The 17,306-nt window shown below is 49.4% G+C and overlaps 7 protein-coding genes across 7 annotated transcripts; 3 read left to right on the plus strand and 4 right to left on the minus strand.

The window, feature by feature from the left end:
• Window positions 1–1,585: 1,585 nt before the first annotated feature.
• VFPPC_17515 (hypothetical protein) lies at window positions 1,586–2,020 on the plus strand (the record flags this gene model as incomplete). The annotated part of the gene is made up of 1 exon (XM_022429216.1): window positions 1,586–2,020. One exon carries the CDS (start codon window positions 1,586–1,588, stop codon window positions 2,018–2,020), a length of 435 nt encoding a protein of 144 aa, XP_022285757.1.
• Window positions 2,021–3,902: 1,882 nt separating this feature from the next.
• Window positions 3,903–4,118, minus strand: VFPPC_17514 (hypothetical protein; the record flags this gene model as incomplete). Its single annotated transcript, XM_022429215.1, has 1 exon — window positions 3,903–4,118. The coding sequence occupies one exon, from the start codon at window positions 4,116–4,118 to the stop codon at window positions 3,903–3,905; it is 216 nt and encodes a 71-aa protein (XP_022285758.1).
• Window positions 4,119–6,413: 2,295 nt separating this feature from the next.
• On the plus strand, window positions 6,414–6,722 carry VFPPC_15635 (hypothetical protein; the record flags this gene model as incomplete). Its single annotated transcript, XM_018293388.1, has 1 exon — window positions 6,414–6,722. One exon carries the CDS (start codon window positions 6,414–6,416, stop codon window positions 6,720–6,722), a length of 309 nt encoding a protein of 102 aa, XP_018147501.1.
• Window positions 6,723–7,956: 1,234 nt separating this feature from the next.
• On the minus strand, window positions 7,957–9,487 carry VFPPC_15636 (fungal transcriptional regulatory protein; the record flags this gene model as incomplete). The annotated part of the gene is made up of 2 exons (XM_018293389.1): window positions 7,957–9,068; window positions 9,142–9,487. The coding sequence occupies 2 exons, from the start codon at window positions 9,485–9,487 to the stop codon at window positions 7,957–7,959; spliced, it is 1,458 nt and encodes a 485-aa protein (XP_018147502.1).
• Window positions 9,488–11,357: 1,870 nt separating this feature from the next.
• On the minus strand, window positions 11,358–12,995 carry VFPPC_03348 (hypothetical protein; the record flags this gene model as incomplete). Its single annotated transcript, XM_018282859.1, has 1 exon — window positions 11,358–12,995. The coding sequence occupies one exon, from the start codon at window positions 12,993–12,995 to the stop codon at window positions 11,358–11,360; it is 1,638 nt and encodes a 545-aa protein (XP_018147503.1).
• A 928-nt stretch (window positions 12,996–13,923) lies between these two features.
• On the plus strand, window positions 13,924–15,065 carry VFPPC_03349 (phosphotransferase enzyme family protein; the record flags this gene model as incomplete). Its single annotated transcript, XM_022428325.1, has 3 exons — window positions 13,924–14,209; window positions 14,260–14,542; window positions 14,615–15,065. 3 exons carry the CDS (start codon window positions 13,924–13,926, stop codon window positions 15,063–15,065), a joined length of 1,020 nt encoding a protein of 339 aa, XP_022284611.1.
• Window positions 15,066–15,356: 291 nt separating this feature from the next.
• On the minus strand, window positions 15,357–16,185 carry VFPPC_03350 (manganese/iron superoxide dismutase, binding site; the record flags this gene model as incomplete). The annotated part of the gene is made up of 3 exons (XM_018282861.1): window positions 15,357–15,656; window positions 15,730–15,995; window positions 16,065–16,185. 3 exons carry the CDS (start codon window positions 16,183–16,185, stop codon window positions 15,357–15,359), a joined length of 687 nt encoding a protein of 228 aa, XP_018147505.1.
• Between the last annotated feature and the right edge of the window lie 1,121 nt (window positions 16,186–17,306).

The following is a 17,306-nucleotide window of genomic DNA, read 5'->3' on the forward strand; positions in this document are numbered from 1 at the left end:
CAGTCCCGTCTTGAGTTGTTGAATCAGCTGGTCTGTGCATTCTGTTCTCTCATGTCAAAGCAACAGGCTCTCACGGACAGAAGGTTGCCGTGGTCTGTCGTAGTCAAACGTCCTGGCATAGTTTTTTGGGGGGAAGGCAGAAACGTGTGTCCTGTGTGACTCGAGACACGTTGTCAAGACACAAGGAAACGCAAGTTTGTCACGAGCATTCATCTCGCATTGCTGGTCTCTTCCAGCAAGTCGGGCTGTTGCTTCCCCTAGGCTTCCAGGACCCAACATGACGCCAGGTTGGATGTTGCAAATCTCATGCATCGCGGCCTGTGAAACTCAAGGCAGCTCAGTTGTTCACCGGTGACAAGGAACGCAACATCTGTCGCCATCGGGGATGGACTGCATAGCCACCTGGCGGTTTGTTATCGTAGCTGACAGGTTCTGCCTCGTCGCAGCTCGTGGCGTGTACCACTCAATGATCAACTGGACAAGCAAGGTGTGGTGCTTTGGTCGGGCAAATTAAGCTGGCCTAGTAAATCTCTCTCGTCAAAGTCGCTTCTGCCCATCCAAGAACTGCCAGTAGTCCAAGTTGCAAGCGGTGTTCAGTCCCAAAGTGATAATGGCACGCGCATGAGAACCTGTACGGCTCCTGGTTAACCCTCGTTTCAGAGGTCATCTGACTATCTGCCTTGCAGCAAGTCTTGCTTTGTACGTCGTCAAACTCGGAATACCTCAATGTTTGGGAGGGGCAATAAAGCAAAGTTCAAGAGTTTCGGCCGAAGCATCGACAAACAAATGGCGCCCCAGTACTGGACTTGGACAAACCAAGAAGCAATTCCGTGATTGGATATTGCGCAGCACGAAATGGGTGGGTTGGAGCGAATACGGGATTGACTTGCAAATGGGATGGACGATACATCGAGGGAGTCTCTTTTCGCAGAGCAGACTACGTAGGAAGACAGGATGCCATGTCAATTGTCCATTCGAGCTGCAATGCTCACCAGCAGTTTTGCCCCCAGATCTTGCAGATAGAGTACAGAGTACTCCATGCAGGTCGCTCCTGCCTTCGATGCCACCTCCGCCTTCCTGCCCATCAGCCAGGCACCAGACGCCACCCCTCTTTCCTCCAGACCGGGCATGAACACTTCGCCTGTTGCCTCAAGCACAACCTTCAAATTATTTCTGCCCAAACACGTCGTCGCCTTCTGTTTCTTTTAATCTCGACCACGACCACAGACCAAACATCCCAACCACCTTACTCCTCACGTGCTGATTTTAGTCCTTTCCTAGATGCCCGATCCGCACCACCGTTTTTTTTTCTTGTGTCGGTTGACTCCCGTTACACCACAATCATGGTGTTGCCTTCAACTTATGCCGCCACTGTTCGGCATTGCTCATGCCCCGTTGACGCTGATTTCTCAGCCACGCTTCTCACCGACAAAAGCTCCAATTTCTCAAAAGATCACATTGTTTCCAACCATTTTGGCCACTCCAGAATACCATTGCCGGACCGATGATACCTCAGCGTCTCGGCTAATGTCCATTAGCGGAACATGAAGTGGCCTGGATTTCCGCGTTTTAGGTCGCCCCAGAGATGTGGTTCGGCGAATGGCGTCCGGACTACCCCATCTCTATCACCATGGTACGAAACAAGCCAGCTTTACTTGATGACGATTCACCGTCGTCTGGTCTGCCCTACCGGCCAAGTCCGAACACCAGTTCATTTTCCCAAACTATGGAGCCATTCAAGCCCGTCCAAATCCACGCTATTTTATCCTGGCATATGCTCTGCAAAAGAAATACACTAGCTCTTACTGCCCTTGTATTTTCTTTCCCACCTTGTTCCATGCTTGGATTCGTCCTGAGCTGTCGCCCAGTGCTTGATCAAGAGCAACGAGTCAAACGGAGTGGTTCGTGGGTTTTTATTACTATTGCCATGGAGTGTATATCTGATTTTAGTGGATGTGGTCCGGTCAATATCAACTTGTTTCCAGCCAGCGCAGACCGGTGTAATATCCAGGGCTATTAAACAAGCAGGGCCATACTGGTTCGCAAACTCGTTTGCAGCGAGTTTCGCCATTCACTAGGTTATCATGACATCTAGCAACAGCACTCAGAGCTGGATAGCCCCGTAATGAAATGATTCACCAGCTTACAAGGTGTCAGGTGCGCGTTGGCCCCAAGGAATTGCTGCAACCATCGGATATCTACTTGGTTACTGTCTCTAGGGCTTGGCTTGTCATCCAAGTTGGCATCTGTGCTGGCCACTGCTAGAGGAACGAGCCGATACCGTTATTCGAGATTGGGGAGCAACAAACACACGGATTGTTGAGAGAGATATCCGAAATCTTGTGTTGGCACGGCCATCCATCTCAATCCGTGGGTGAGCAACCTCCATGATGCAACAGCGTAGAGACTCCGGATGGAGTTGGGCAATGTGCATAAGCCCCAGTCCCATTTGGACCTCCATCCCGGACCGGTGAAGCTGTGTTGACAAGGGCTTGCACAACGGTCTCTTTGCACCATCCAATAGTGAGTGCATGGGTTGAGGAGCCCTTGAGCAGCGTGATTGACCCAATTTACAGGCTGGTACCTCGGCCGAGTGTATGATGCCATACTGAGGCAAGATTGACAGCAACTTATGAAAATGAGATTCGGCCACATGTCGCGAAATTGGTGAATACCCGGTTACGGTGGGGATATCTGGGGTCCAGAGGCAGAACTCACCGTCTCGACGAGGAACGTTGCCTCCAAATTATCAAAAGTAGATGGGAAAAGCTGGTGACAACCCAAGCCACGGCGCATGAAGACAAGTCAGTTGCTCTCAACTGCTCCCCCAGGGTCATCGATGGCTGAACACCGTGGTCGATTTCATATTGCCAAAGTTGAAAGTCATGCATTTCATCCCATGAATTCTTCTTTGACGAGGGCACAACCATCGTTGGCCGAGGACGACCTAAACTCATTTCACCGCAGTTCGTCGTTTGCCAGAGGAGGCGGGTGCTTTGAGTTCCAGTTCAGTCAAGCCATGTGGCACCAGTTTGGGCTTCGCGCTACGGCTCGGTCCATCCGCCACGGCGGGTCAGCTATGGAGAGAAGCGAAGAAGTTGTCGATCAGACGGGCACGATTCTGCACGACGAGCCAGCACCTATGTGGCGTGCACGGGTCAAATCCAGCTTTGGCACATCGCGATGTCACGAATTAAATAAAGAGTTTCCCGAAAAGACTGGGCGTAGGTTCTTTGGCAATTCCAAAGCCCCCGTTTCGTATTGGTTGCTATGAGCTGTACAAGCCATGCCGCCTCGCTCACGTTCAAGAGTCAGAACCCGGAACTATTGTGCAGGGTTGTCCAGTTTGGAGGGATGAGGCCAATCAGCTTTGTCCCAAGTCCACGTCTCTGGTGCTGCTAAGTTGCAAGGATTTATTCCACCCGTCGGGCAACATGGGTGTCACGGACATGACGCATTGTTCGGTCCTGACTGTCACTCATTTATCCAGAGCGGTTTGCCTGGAGTAGATGCCCTTGACAAGCTCGATAAGTTAGTGTTGACAGAGTAACAAAACCCGCCCCTTATGACACAAACGGCATGCTCTCTGAGAGCTGAATACCCACCGGCACTTCAGTCGCCGGGGTGCGTTCGGTTCGCCGTGGGCTGCATACATATGCGTCAACGTTTTCCGCACCCCACAGATCATCCCTCGCCCAACATAGCCGAGTCAGCCATTCAGCCATTGCTGAACTGAGCAGGCCTGGGTATCGGCTGTTCGTGACGAAACCTGCGAGACGTTGCAAGTTACCCCATGACTTCGCCCCCATTTCCGTGGAGTCTTGGATACCTCCTCTCTTGATACGAACTCAGGCGATGAAGTAAGCTGAGGAAGAAGGTGGCTTGTGGGCGTTAGGGTGAGTCTAGAGTGTTGTAATCAACTCCAAGGAAGCTGTTTTGGTACACTGTTCTAATGTGTGCCACGGCTTTGGGACAGTATTTGGTTGGCAATCAATCACGCCATCAGCACACTCTATCCAGGAGGTGAATGACAGGCCGGCCCTGGTGAACGGAGTATGGGGTTGACGGATTACGAGCTGCCCACACTCTGGGTCCCAAACATGTTTCCCGTCTGGCATGTTTCGCTTTTCCTTTCCCCAGATGATCTTTTACCGTCCTGAGAAGGCCAAGAAGTTCGGGACCCAAGGGGTTCAATTGGCCCACCAGCCACTCAGGCAAGCGTTGTTGTCTCGCAGGTGGAGGTGAGAGGGGGACTTGGTGATTGATTTCACTGTTAGTCTTTGTCCAGGGTAATCGCCAAACCTTGAAACTTTGTACTGAGTCATGCATTGTGCCATTGTGATGTCCGTGAGGACCTGTGTGGAGAGGTTATTGCGATCGTGCATCGAGATGCTTGTGGAGAGAATTCCGCGCATGCCCTGACCCTTGTGTAACCTTGGTGAGGAGGGCTTCATTTGCTTTGGGACGCATTGTCTATTGTTTGCATTTCAGGGGCCGCTTAAATGGAAGCAAGGCCTAGTCGACTGAAAGCAAGTGAAATATGGACCATCTTGTGACTCGCCGAACATCACCTTGGCAGAAGTCACAAGTTCAAGGTTGAATATGGATTTGGTGCCTTGACCATCAAGCTATCTGGGTAAGTAGCCTGTGAACCCGGGAACCTGGTTGTGGGAAAATCCTTTGCCTCCACAATTTGACAGGGAAGAGAAGAAGAGTCTGGTGGATCATGTCGCCTTCAAGCCTCCTTGCTGCGTGCTGGTGGTGATGAAGATTACATGTGCCTGCAATTCCCAACAGCGTAATTGGTATCTTTGCTTGTATGGGCCTCAAAAGTGTGGTACTTTGACTATGTTCTGATTGATGAAGTTTAGGTATGTGTGAAGTAAATTACCCGGAGAATGCTGAGAGTAAATGTGACTAAGATGATGAAACTTGTTCGTACGATGTGCTTGCAAGCACTTGTAAATATGCGCGTGACATGCAGGTATGAGGCTTTGCATCGCTTCATGTACTCTCTTTCTAATTACCATGTTGCTTCCTAGCTGGTAGAAATCTCATGTCATGTCACGTTAGCCACCTTGACGCTGATGTTTATTGTGATGGTAATTATGGCTGTCAATGATGTGCTAAGGAGTAAAATTTGCAATGTTGCAAATCTCAGACACATTCTTTGACACTCTTTGAAGTAGATTTATCTACATGAGACGAAAACTTTGTCCAAACTTGTATGGATAATGGCATGCGGTCCAACTACAACTACCGCACTTACTCTCATTCAGCAAGCTCAACCTGTTCAGGTACGGAAGGGTGTCTCAATACAACAAAGTTGAAAAGGAAGTTTTTGCCCTTCTTTTAGCAGCCATTCTGGCGCTCATCGCGGTTAGTATACCAACTCATATCCACGACACAACTACAGCGGAGGGCGTCCTTGGGCCGCGAACTGAGAACACCCTCACAAGTACTTCGTCTCGCAGAAAGGAGCCAACGAATCGTACTGGACTCTCCTAGATTTGCGGACCCAATACAGTGTGGCCCTGCAGCACCATCTTGCCAACTGGCCCGTACGATTTCACAGTCGGTAGTTGGAAGAAGTATCCTGATGGATGCGGACTGGACACACTTACACCATACTGCCGCACTATCAAAAGTGGAAACTCGTCCCTTAGAAGACGCTTTGATAGCGTGACCTATATTTCTTACATGCAATGTACAAGACGAGGACCGTGAACTGCAAATATTGGGCAGTGGTCTAGCCGTATTGTCGGGAGATGGGACCTACACAACCTGGACGGTTATTTTCGTACCCTTCGAGATTATACACGGCTGTGCAGAAGACAAGAACGACAAAGTCTCATATTGGAATTGTGTAGACGAGCTATCTTGCTGAAGGATACTGAGCGAATTGGCCCGACTGCTCCTCGAACTTTGAGTATGAAGGAGACGCCAGCTTTCCGCTGTTTAGGTACGAATCTCAAGCAGACTAGAATAGCATGACTATAACTGCGCAAATTCCTTCCACTTATAGCGGTATACCGAGACAACTAAAAGACCTATCACGACATCGTGAGGAATATGCAATAAAGACAGAGGTTTAGGTAGATTAAACACGCCATGACTCTAGCAGTTTCTTTTCAAATGGGTAATACTAAAGAAGACTTTTCTAGGACCTAATTAGCTACATTTACAAAGTATGGAGCATCAAATACCAGCACATCCTGGCACGCAGCTGCAAGAATAGACTCCCATACCAAGTACCATGACCAAAGTATTTCGACTTCTCTCATCCTCACAGCACATCCGGCATCCCCAAAGCAGTAACAACCACTGACAACAAACGCGCGCAACCCCATACCACCCACCAAAGAGAGGGTGGGCAAACCTCCTCTCCTCGTGGCAAGGGTCTCTGTGGTTGCATGTGCCTCAGCAACAAGCACCAAGCATCCGGTGGAATTGGCGCATCGCACGCCCCCCCTTCAAAAACGAGCGACGACCCGCCATTATGTCCCTGTGAGGGTTGTCATCCAAGATGTGGTGTTGATTGCGTGTCCGCGACGAGGAGGGTATCATCGGTGAGGAATGGGGACAGTGTGACGACCCAGGAAATTGTGCAGATTTTGCCTGACGCGATAAAAATACACGTGCATGTATCTCCTGGGTTGAAAGGACTGTCGAAGAGGATGAAACATACTTATAACTTTGACTCAAAACCAGAGGTTGAATAATGGACTCGCGATTCAAGGGGTCAATCACACAAGTTTGCTGGCTAGGGTCCCAAGTCGGATACTCGGCGCTAAGTCTATTAGCCTTCACGTTGTTCTTCGTGCATCATCAAACCGGACGTGGCGAGGCGCCGTCTAATCGCATCATGGGCATAACGCCTGACGAAAGGGTCCGACTTCCGAACCCGGAACATTATTCCCGACCTCCCATGTTTCTCCCCTATCAAACGGCCCGTTCTAGTCTCAAAAGATTATCTCGATTTGTGCTCAGTTTCACCACCAGTGTTTGCTACCTGGGTGTCTACCTACATTAGCTCGCCAGCTGAACTTATCAGATGGACAGCCCAGGCTAATCGCGGCTGAGACCTGTACCCAAGGTCCACTGCCAAGTTGGGCCGCAATGTTCCAGAGCTCTCTATCTTGGGGGCCGTGACGCCATGACGACGACACATGGACGAAGTGGCCTATATGTTATGACGGTGTCCTCTACCATCTTCTCTTGAAAGCGATTTTTTCATCGTACATATTCACCATTGCGGAAACGTAGACTGAGAAAAGGGAGAACCGTTATCTGGACATGCTATATTACCGGTTTAGTTGCCTCCACGAGTTCGACATCTGGATTTGCGGTGAAAGGAGGCTTGCTTCGTTTATCGTATATTCCCCCAGGAGATGATTCACACAAGATTGCTCGACAAGGGGGGAGTGTCTGTAGTTTTTTGGCAGACAAATTTTTGTGTTTTTGTCGTCGAATACACGTTTAGTCTGAGTTGTGAGTCCTTTTGTTTGCGGCATATTTTGGCTCAGCGGATCCTTAATTACAATGTGACGACTCGGGACGGAGCTGGCCGTGCCGCTTTAACTACCGAGTTGATGGGTCGGGTTGAACCCTTTCCGTGTGACTCCCTAGGCGAAACTCGGAGTTTGGCGGAATAGTTGGGAGGCGGTTTCTGTAGTCCTCAACTTTGCTATACCAGCTGGTTCCGGGCAGGGTTTATACAAAGTTCACATTCTGGAATCTCCCGGCCATAGTCGTGACAATGGTAAAAGCAAATACACCACACTTTAGCGGAACGACAGTCACTACTTGAAGAATAACGAACAAACTCTGCACCAAACAAATTTTCAAGTCTCTTCACCCAACACCTTCTAGTCTAAGCACAACATACTACTATCCACCAGAGTAACTCACCCTTTCCCATGTCTCGGTCTAACACAGTTCTAAACCCAACATAGTTCAAGGATTCAAGAAAGCTTCAATTTCATCTCGCAACTCTGCAAGATGCTTCCCAAGACTTTCTTCCTTTGTCTTGACCGCCCTGTACGAAATGTCCACCACATCCGAAAACATCGACTTGCCATTGGCATTGTCTTCAGATATTGACTTGCTTCCCCCGCCGTTGCTCAGCGCAGGATCCAGGGCAGCAGTTGCCACCCTTAAACGAGCGAGAAACTCTTCAGCGAGCTGAATAGTAAGTGACATCTGCAGCGAAGGTGACGGATCGACAGCAAATGATCCGACCTGAACGTCTGGGAGTCTCCAGAACCTGAACGCTGCTTCCGCCTCAGCTTGGGACACCTCCATGCGAACTAGACTGAAAACTCGTTGATACATGTCAAGGAGGCGGACATAAGTTGACAGGACAAACATGGAGTTGCCTGGGTCAGAGTTGTCCATGCGAGCCGAGTTTGGACTGCCTCCTGCAGACAAGCGGTCCAGTACATCTGCTACTCGACGTGTAAGCTTAAACATCTCATCAATTGGAAATCCTTGAGGGGGAAAGGCCTCATCATTGGACCTGTTGAGGGTTTGAAAATTGCATCCTGCCGTGTGCTGCTGAGGCAAGACAGACGCAAGGTCCAGTAGGCGAGAGTTTATTTCAGATAATTGCGCCATCCAGTGAACAGTTGAGGAGCTTGTATGTGGCTCTGGTGCGTTTGCAATTTGTCTCAAGGCAATTTGTCGTGGCCTATTTCTAAGACGAGGTCTTCTGCGTTTGTCTGCTATGGACGGAGAGTGCGAAATTCCTGTCAGGCCCAAGACAGGGACTGTGGATTGATATCCGCTACCTTCGCCCTGTTGGAAAGCGGTTGGCGTGGTATGGAATGCTTCGGAGGGCCGATTTAGTGACGGGTCCCAAGGGTCTGGGAAGGTAGATACGGACTGAAAAGCTTCAAGAGCTCCAGTAATAGAACTGTGCGGTATAGGTCCTGTGGGAGGAGGGGAAAAGAAATTGAGATTCTCAATCTGACTAAAGTCGAAGTCTGCTGGTTCCAAGGACCCTTCAGCCACGATGGCACTCTGGTCTTCTGGTAATATATCTTCTCCTTGTTGAATGATTGGAAGCCCTAAATTGAAGACGAGTCTATTAGAAAGAAAACGCAATGAGAATCAATGTCATGTTCCCTGACTCATTCGTACCTCGTTCTCCAGCCACCAGTCCCAGCTCGCTGGCTGTCCTTCGACGCTTAGGTGAACGCCTGCCGGCCGGGGGCTTTGCTCCTGGCGTGGGATAAGACGACTGCTGCGTTTGAGGCTGTTGTTGGTTCTGGTATTGTGTTCTTTGCTGTTGGCGTTGATATTGTTGCGCCTGCTGTTGCTGCTGATGCTGCTTCTTATAACGAAGGGAAGGGCTTGATTTGCACTCTGTCTGAAGTCTAACACAACGTTCGCAGGCTTCGTCGCCGACACGTTTACAGCTCAGCTTCTGGGAGTGGCAACGGTCGCAAGCTTTCCTAATAATACTATCGGCCATGGTAATAGCCATATTTTCGGGGGCCAGAAGGGGCTGGTAAGAGACATGTGGAAGGTTTAAGAAGGCGTTGCCGAAATGTGAGAAACACTTGAGCCTTGCACAACTCCAGTGATAATTTTTCTTTCGCTACTTCTCTACGCGTGAGACAAGTCTCGGCGAATTCATTGGTTACCGATGAAGCGTTTTGAGAGATGCAAACCACCGCGGCCCTGGACCTAGCTAGTCTATCCCCAGCCTGGTTGATGTTGAAATGGCACTTTCTTTGGGTTGGCAGGCGTGTTAGACTCCTTGTCCTGTGAAACGGGTTAAACCCGACAGCTTGGATAGCATGAGACAAACTGACGAAATGTTGTCTCCAGAAAATGTCACAAAGATGTTGGCGTCGAAGCACCAAACCGTTCGCTAACCAAGCCGCTGGTCCAAGATGAACCGCCACGAACCTAGTCTTACCGGATCTTCGTATACTAGTAACACCAGGAACAACGACCAAATATCTTGATTGGAGTACCGGCACAGCGGTTCGGTGTTTCAACGTGTTCCGAACGGCGGGTCTGTGGAAGATCCAAGATCCATCCTAGGTGAGATTTTGGTGACAAAGATTTTGCCTTGACAGAGTTTACGTCGGCATGTAGGTGTTTGCGTAACGTTACTCAGGATATAACTACATGGCATCGCAGCAGAATAACATCTCGCGTAAATTGGGAGAGTTTTTGTTTACTTTCCAGCTTTTACACTTGTCCACGCATGTCAGACAAGTCGTTGCATAAGCATGAAAGACGCATTTCTGAGACCTGGCGGTTGTGCGTAGAGGAGCTTCATCGCCGAGGCACACTTGTATTACAGTGGCAAAATTGTTGATCGCTTCATTTCGCGCGAGAAACGGATTTCGGCATATGTGTTGTTTTGAGTCGTGTAACCCGACCCGCCGGCTTCAGAAGGCTCATCATTCCAACGTCACCAGATACTCCCCTGATTTCGTTGGGACACACTGAAATAGAAGCCAGGGGACTCAAGTTGAAGACCCGTAGAAGCAAGAATGGTCCAGTAGTCTGCGGACAAGTGCATCACGTGTCCCGGTGTGGTTCTTCACGATGTTCCAACATTGAATTACGGCGCAGGAAATATGTCAATCATTCGCACTGGCAAAGTGATTCTTGTCTCCTACGTAGATAACTAAGTCGAGATTTGTCTTGATGTGTGAAGCAATAAGCCAGTAATTGATGGGGCAAGTCATCGCCCCTGGATACATTCGAGAGTCCATGGCAGAACTGTTGTTATCCAGCAGAAATCAGGAATCGACAGGGAGGTATATCTCGGTTGAAGGTTGGCAAAGCCCTCCACGACAGTCAGGAGCTACCGGAACCAGGATTCAAGTAATAAGTGCCTCGACACCAAAATGGCTATATACATAGCGGCATGCTCGACGCAAGCCACGATTTCCTGGTTCGGCAATGCCATCTTTATGGATGCTGCGTCTTTTTGGAGTCGCGTCAAAATTCCAAGGGGCCAGGAAGCAAACCGCATTGAAAGACGACCTTGAGATGTCGCTCACAAGATCCCCAACCAGACGTTCGGATCAGAGAGGGCGGTGAGGATGCCGCTAGCCGCCTTCAAGTGTAACAGCGGCAGCTGGGAATGCATGCAGTCGACATCCGAAGCTAAACTCGGCTCTTGTGTGATTTGGTTTGTGACTGTTGAGTTTTCAGCAACACATAGACCCGTGGATGTGAACCACGTTGGACCCTTGGCGTGGGACCTGGAGCTAGACTCATTGTCCAAAGTTCATTGGTAGCGCAGCCGTACTTCCATACCAAATGTTCGGAGTTCGTATTGTACATGGGCACAATCGGCGTTCTGGGCGATCATCAAGCTGCTTATGTTTTCAATATATCTCAAAATCTGGTTTCCAGTATCCATGTCTTGCGAAATTGACTTGATCATAAGTGCGACAACCAGGTTTCCAGTAGTCATCACTGGTTCCCAACGGCCACATCACGGTCAGAAGTAGTTCGTCGGCTGCACAAATTTCCGGTTTCCGCCAAGTTGACCAAGCCAACGTCTGTTTCAGGGTGACGAACAAATGCCTGGCGGCGGTTAACTTATCGAGCCTTTTATCGTGGTTCGCCAGCCCTCCAAGACTCCGGTTGTGATCATCGTGGTCATCAACCATGATTGCTCTGGCATTGAAAAACGTGTCGCATATATGAGTCGTGACTCTGTATATCGCTGCATGAATGAGGTGATCCTCCAAGCCCCAGGAAGAATCTCGATCGAGATACGTTGGCAACAGATAATGCTGCTTACAAGCTAAAAGCGCATCAGTGGTGAGATTGGCGTCCGGGTTCTCTTGAACGCTTATGTCACCGTTGCGAGGTGGTGCGTTGACATATGCTTGAGTCGCAATTTCTAACTCGTTCGAGAACACTTCAAGTGGCTGCTCTGGTGAAGCAAGAAGCGCCAATCTATGGGAATATCTCGCAACGATCATGTCTACAACCGCCTGCCAATTTACCTTGAACCTTCGAGGGGCTTTCAGAATACCTTGAAGGTGTCTATTGATGTCCTTCAGGTCTTCCAGATTGGCATTAGCGAGGCGGTGGAGATCTGGCCGGTCCGGATCAGTGTTTGAGATATTGACAGGAAAGAAGTATGCTGAAACCATAGATGAGAAGTCAAGCCTTGCTCTATCGCCTCCAATACCATCGTATCGCTCAGCGGCAGCTCTAGCCCACTGAAAAGGGTTCATGTTCGATTCAAACGACTTTTCGTCGTGTATCGCAGACCGTGTCATCATGATCCGATCAACACCATTGGCGAAGTCGCAATAAATAAGCTCAAACCCCATCTCCATTCGCATGAGGCCATCATATTTTAGCTGAGTCAACAGCTGGCAGATGCTCTCAGCTCGTTCTATTTCGTCCATAAATGGGCCCCATGTTTCCGAAGTGTTATTTTCGCGGAGAACCAAGTCTTGAGTATCCAGGGTTCCCATGAACGATTTTCCGGCACTCATACCGTCCACGTAGAGTATGTTTAAATCTCTATTTGCCCTGTAAGTGTGGAGATATCCTCTGAAGTAAGTAGAGCTGCCCTTGGGTTGGTTTATCGGTAGTGTAATTGGTTTTTGATCTAAGGAATGTCGGGCCGTGACATCGCTTTGGTCGTCGTCTTCCCCGTTCTTTTTCTTTGCAGAAAATGCAAAAGCTTCAGCATGCTCGACTTCGAAAGCCATCCATTCCGGACCTGGTGGAAGGTCACGGCTCTGGGATCCATGATACAACAGGGTGCCCATTGGCATAACCACGGGGAAAAAGCTCAGACCATTGTGATATATCGCCGAACCCCATTGTCTCCCAGCAGCTTGAATCGAGTTGAATATGTGGATGTAGTTTCGCTCAGCGGCTTCACGATCTGGAACTAAAGGACTCCTCGCGAGCACGAAAAGGCATGTTGACTCGAGGTAGACTAGGATGCAGAGGATCAAGCCGAACTTGATCAAGCAGTTTGAAACTGCCGCCATGAGGAGAGATTTCTCGAGTCTTAGTCGATATCTCGTTGAACAAAGCAGCGTCCACGGTAGCGCTGAGGATGATTTGTGACAAAGTAGTCAGAAGGGCGACAAAGTCTGATGATTCTTCCCAGGTTGGGTGGTTTTCAGATGTCAGCAACGCGTGGTTAGGCGTCGGAAACCGACCGAACGGGATGGTCCTTCCTGTTAAGGATCTCACCGGGTGCGCGTCCCGGCCTCCGGTCAACAGGTTCAAAAAAGATTGCATGTTGTCGCATGTTGCATGGTGACTTGCGGCTGGCCACTATGGTGCTGAATGCGTGTTTTCTTGATGATATCATGGTTTGTGCAACAAATGGATCAGGTGTACCTCAGGGGCATACCGAATTGTCGGAACAGTGACAGGTCGACTTCACTTGTATGGAGTATTGACGTGGCACTGACCTCTTGCACTTTGATCCCCGCATATTCATTGTTGCACCCACTTACCACATTGCTTTTGGTCTTGACTTTTAATGCACATGAGCGTTATTGCCGGGGGATATCATGATTCACTTTGCATGTGGCGAGAATGATTGCTATCGAAATCTCGTTGGTGAATCAACCAGACAGGCCAATAATGTGGGCAGTTGTGCTCCTGCCACTTGTATGGCTGCAAGAAAATGACTGGCACCTGCCGCCAGGTGCCATCCATGTCGGTCAAGACTGGCTTGTTGTCTGACAACATTGAAGGTACCATGGATTTCGACATTTCAAAACAGATCCTGACCGAAATTACTGCGTCCTGCCTCCCGCGTTTGTCGTATTGTCCACGGGCTCTTTCGACTTTTGTCGTAATCAGTAAGCTGCCACAGAGTCCATTCGAGCCTGTCACAGTTCTCCCAATCTTCTGTCTCGCAGTCCGCATTACCAGCAGAACAGATCTGTGTCCAAACTGAAAATGGCGATGAACCCAGAACGAGAACGAATGCTCAAAGAGAATGCTGACAAAGAATTTGAACCTCTCAATCCGCTACCTGTAAAATGCATTCGCATCACTGGCGCAAATGTACTTGCCCTCCAAGATCCGAGTGCTGGACAAACCCAGTCAGATTCTCCCAAGGTCAATAAAACAGTGGCCAAAGTATCAAGAAAACGATCTTATGATTCGTTCGAACAACAGAGCGTGGTAGATTCTGCGTACGATCAACGGCTGAAACGCAGACTGCCGCCTCAGTTGCCTCCTCGTATGTTAGGTCCAAATTTCATTCAGGCTCAGCTAACTTTTACATAAAAGCACCACCCTCCAACAACCACACGGCATATCTTGCAAGCGTCCTCCGAAATTGGACGTTGAAGCTTACGCTGGAACCGACAGCGACCAAAAAGGCTGCCCCAGTAGCAGCAACACATCTGAGGCAGACGACGAGCGTGGGATTGCTGGTGACGGAACAAATAAGACGGCTTAATGCAATACCAGTGCTGCGGTTGCCTACGTTAGAGCAAGTCGAGAAGCTCCATTCTATGTCTCCGGGTCCCCTTGAACGAGTGGCACATGGCTCGCTGCTGGAAGACGTCTAGTACAGTTTTTCAGCTGCGAATAAATACCACATGGCGCGCCAGATTCGAAAACTGGTCACACACTTAAGAAGCATGCCAAATAAAAACATACAGTTGGGATCCGTTTCCTCGGGAGGTTACTCTCTCCTCCTAGATAAGCATCAAAAAAGTACCTACTGGGCCGTGCGATCAAGTCCGACTTCTCGCACATTTGTTGCTTTTCTCACATCATCGTTTTACACCACCGTTCCTGGCCCGGTGGCCGCTACGCTTGCTGATCAACTACGGCCACATCCCATTGTTATGTCACACGGCGACATTTGTCCCAAGAACATCATTGTTGACAATTACAAAATTATCGCCATTCTAGGTTGGGACTGTGCAGGATGGTACCCTGATTGGTGGGAGTATGCCAAATTCTTCGAGGCCCGTACCAGTGACAAGAACTCGGACTGGTATGAGTATGCCGGCGAGATATTTAATACGGAGTTCCCTGCCGAGCTGGCAGCATACCAGGGAGTTGTTCGCTGCCAAACACCCTAAATGATGGATGACTGCCTAAATCCGGTTCATTCAAGCGCCTCATAGTCCATGCTTCGTTTCATCTGGCACGACTGGTGTGTGGGCTTAAGTCAGCTTGAAAAAGTGTACGTACTGCATGATTGGGCGTTGTAGCTTTGTATTTTTGTGCGCAGTCAGCATAGACGACTAGTTTCTAAAATGGGTTTCAAACGTATACACTACTCACGACTCTTTCCGTATTCACAATTGCATAGCTGTATATTTTACAATATCTTAACCTAACTTCATCACAAGTTGGCGACTGCCATTCTTCTATTTCTCGAATCTCTTAGAGACAGTGCCCCAGTTAACAACCTCCCAGATGGCACTGAAGTACTCGGCCTTGCGGTTCTGGTACTGCAAGTAGTAGGCATGCTCCCAGGCATCAATACCCAGGAGAGGCTCCAGATTGCCAGTGATGGGATCCTGGTTAGCTCGGGTGACGAGACCAAGGGTACCAGACGTCTTGTCCTTGACGAGCCAAGCCCAGCCAGAGCCCTGGATGCCAGCAAGAGCAGCGTTGGTCTGCTTCTTCAAGTTTTCGAAAGATCCGAAATCCTCGTTGATGGCGGTCTATAGGTAAGCGACTGTCAGTATTTGCTAGAATGACACTCCAAAAACAATGCTCAAAATCGGGCTACCATACCAAAAGCTTGCCCTCGGGCGCACCACCACCACCCTTGCCATTGGGAGCAAGATTCTCCCAGAAGAGCGAGTGGTTGACGTGGCCACCACCGTGGAAGTTCAGAAGAGGAGCCTGCGCAGCAGCAGCCTTGGTGTCGTTCTTGGACTGCGCCTCGGCTAGGGCTTCGGTAGCGGCGTTGAAGCTGTTTACATAGGTCTGGTGGTGCTTGGAGTGGTGCAGCTCCATGATCTGGCCGGAGATGTAGGGCTCGAGGGCGGCATAGTCATCTATTCGATTGCGCCGGTTAGCGAAACTCGCGCTCTTGCGAAAAGATAGTGAAGTGATAGTTGACTTACAAGGGAGATCGGGCAGAGTAGCCTTGCCGCGGACGAAGCTGGTGCTAGCCATGGCGATTGGCTTAGCGGCGCGGAAGCCAGCCCTCACAATGGGCGTTGTGCGAAGAAGCGCTGACGACATGATGAATCTGTGCGGGATGAGTTTTGAGCCGTGGAGAGATGCGATTGGGTTGCTGGATATGGGCACGAATGGGGTAAAAGTATTGATGGGAGTAATGTGGTTGGAAACTAATCTTGGGGAGTGTAGTGAAGTCGGATTGACGGGTTGATATGGATGTTGGGCTTACCAATTGGAGTTGGGTCGTTGGTGGACAGACGGAAGAGGTGGATGATGTCAAAATGTCAAGTTGGAGACAGGAGCTTTCGGATAGCCGAGCTTTGAAGAGCGGGAGCTCCAGTCGAATTGCGTGCATCAGCCTGTCGTCACTGTGGGTGACGGCATGTGGAGACTGGATTGGACTCGTTGCGATGGTGGCTGGTGGTGTGGCGTTAACGGTGTGTGGCTTGACTGACGGTTGGAAAGCTGTTGCAACGGCTCTGCGGTTGTATGATTGCCGACAAAAACGGAGTTCAGATATTGTATTTATTCTCTTTATTTAAGACCAAACTGTATCTTAATGTAGCAAACGTATCTTTACTGCAGCTATCTTGCGAAGGGTTGGTAGCAGTATTGAGTATACGTAGGCTATTCGGGAGGTTTTCATCCCCACAGTCAACCTCCTCTATGACGACCAACTGGCAGCACAACTTAATTCATAAAAACGTGGGTGAATTATTAATCTATAGGAGAAGCATCTTTATTGTAAAAGGAACCTATCACTCGGGAATTTCTGAGGTGCCGAAGCGCGAGATGGATCAGATTATCAACGGTTATGCTCCTAGTGGGCCGATCGGAGGCGAGCGCACTTCCGAGCCAGTTAGGGTAAAGCTTCTTGGCAGACATCATGCCATGGCAATTCACAGACGCAATTAGCACGCGCAGTCCTTTTTATTGGACTCCAGAGATATGAAACTCTGTAGCTGTTAATACCATCAACCAAGCAGAATTATAATCCCCGACGCCGTTCATGACGAATTGACAGGTCTAGCATCGTACTCCAATTCTGTCCGGTGGTGTGATGGCTGCCTAACTGGAACATTTGAACCAATAATTGGGCCAGACGGATTGATTCCTGTCTGTTCTTCACTGCAATTTTAACCTCCCATGAGACTTGATCCTCCACACAAAATAGGACAGGGGAA

Source organism: Pochonia chlamydosporia, chromosome 2, assembly GCF_001653235.2.
Source record: "Pochonia chlamydosporia 170 chromosome 2, whole genome shotgun sequence".
Taxonomy (NCBI): Eukaryota; Fungi; Ascomycota; class Sordariomycetes; order Hypocreales; family Clavicipitaceae; genus Pochonia; species Pochonia chlamydosporia.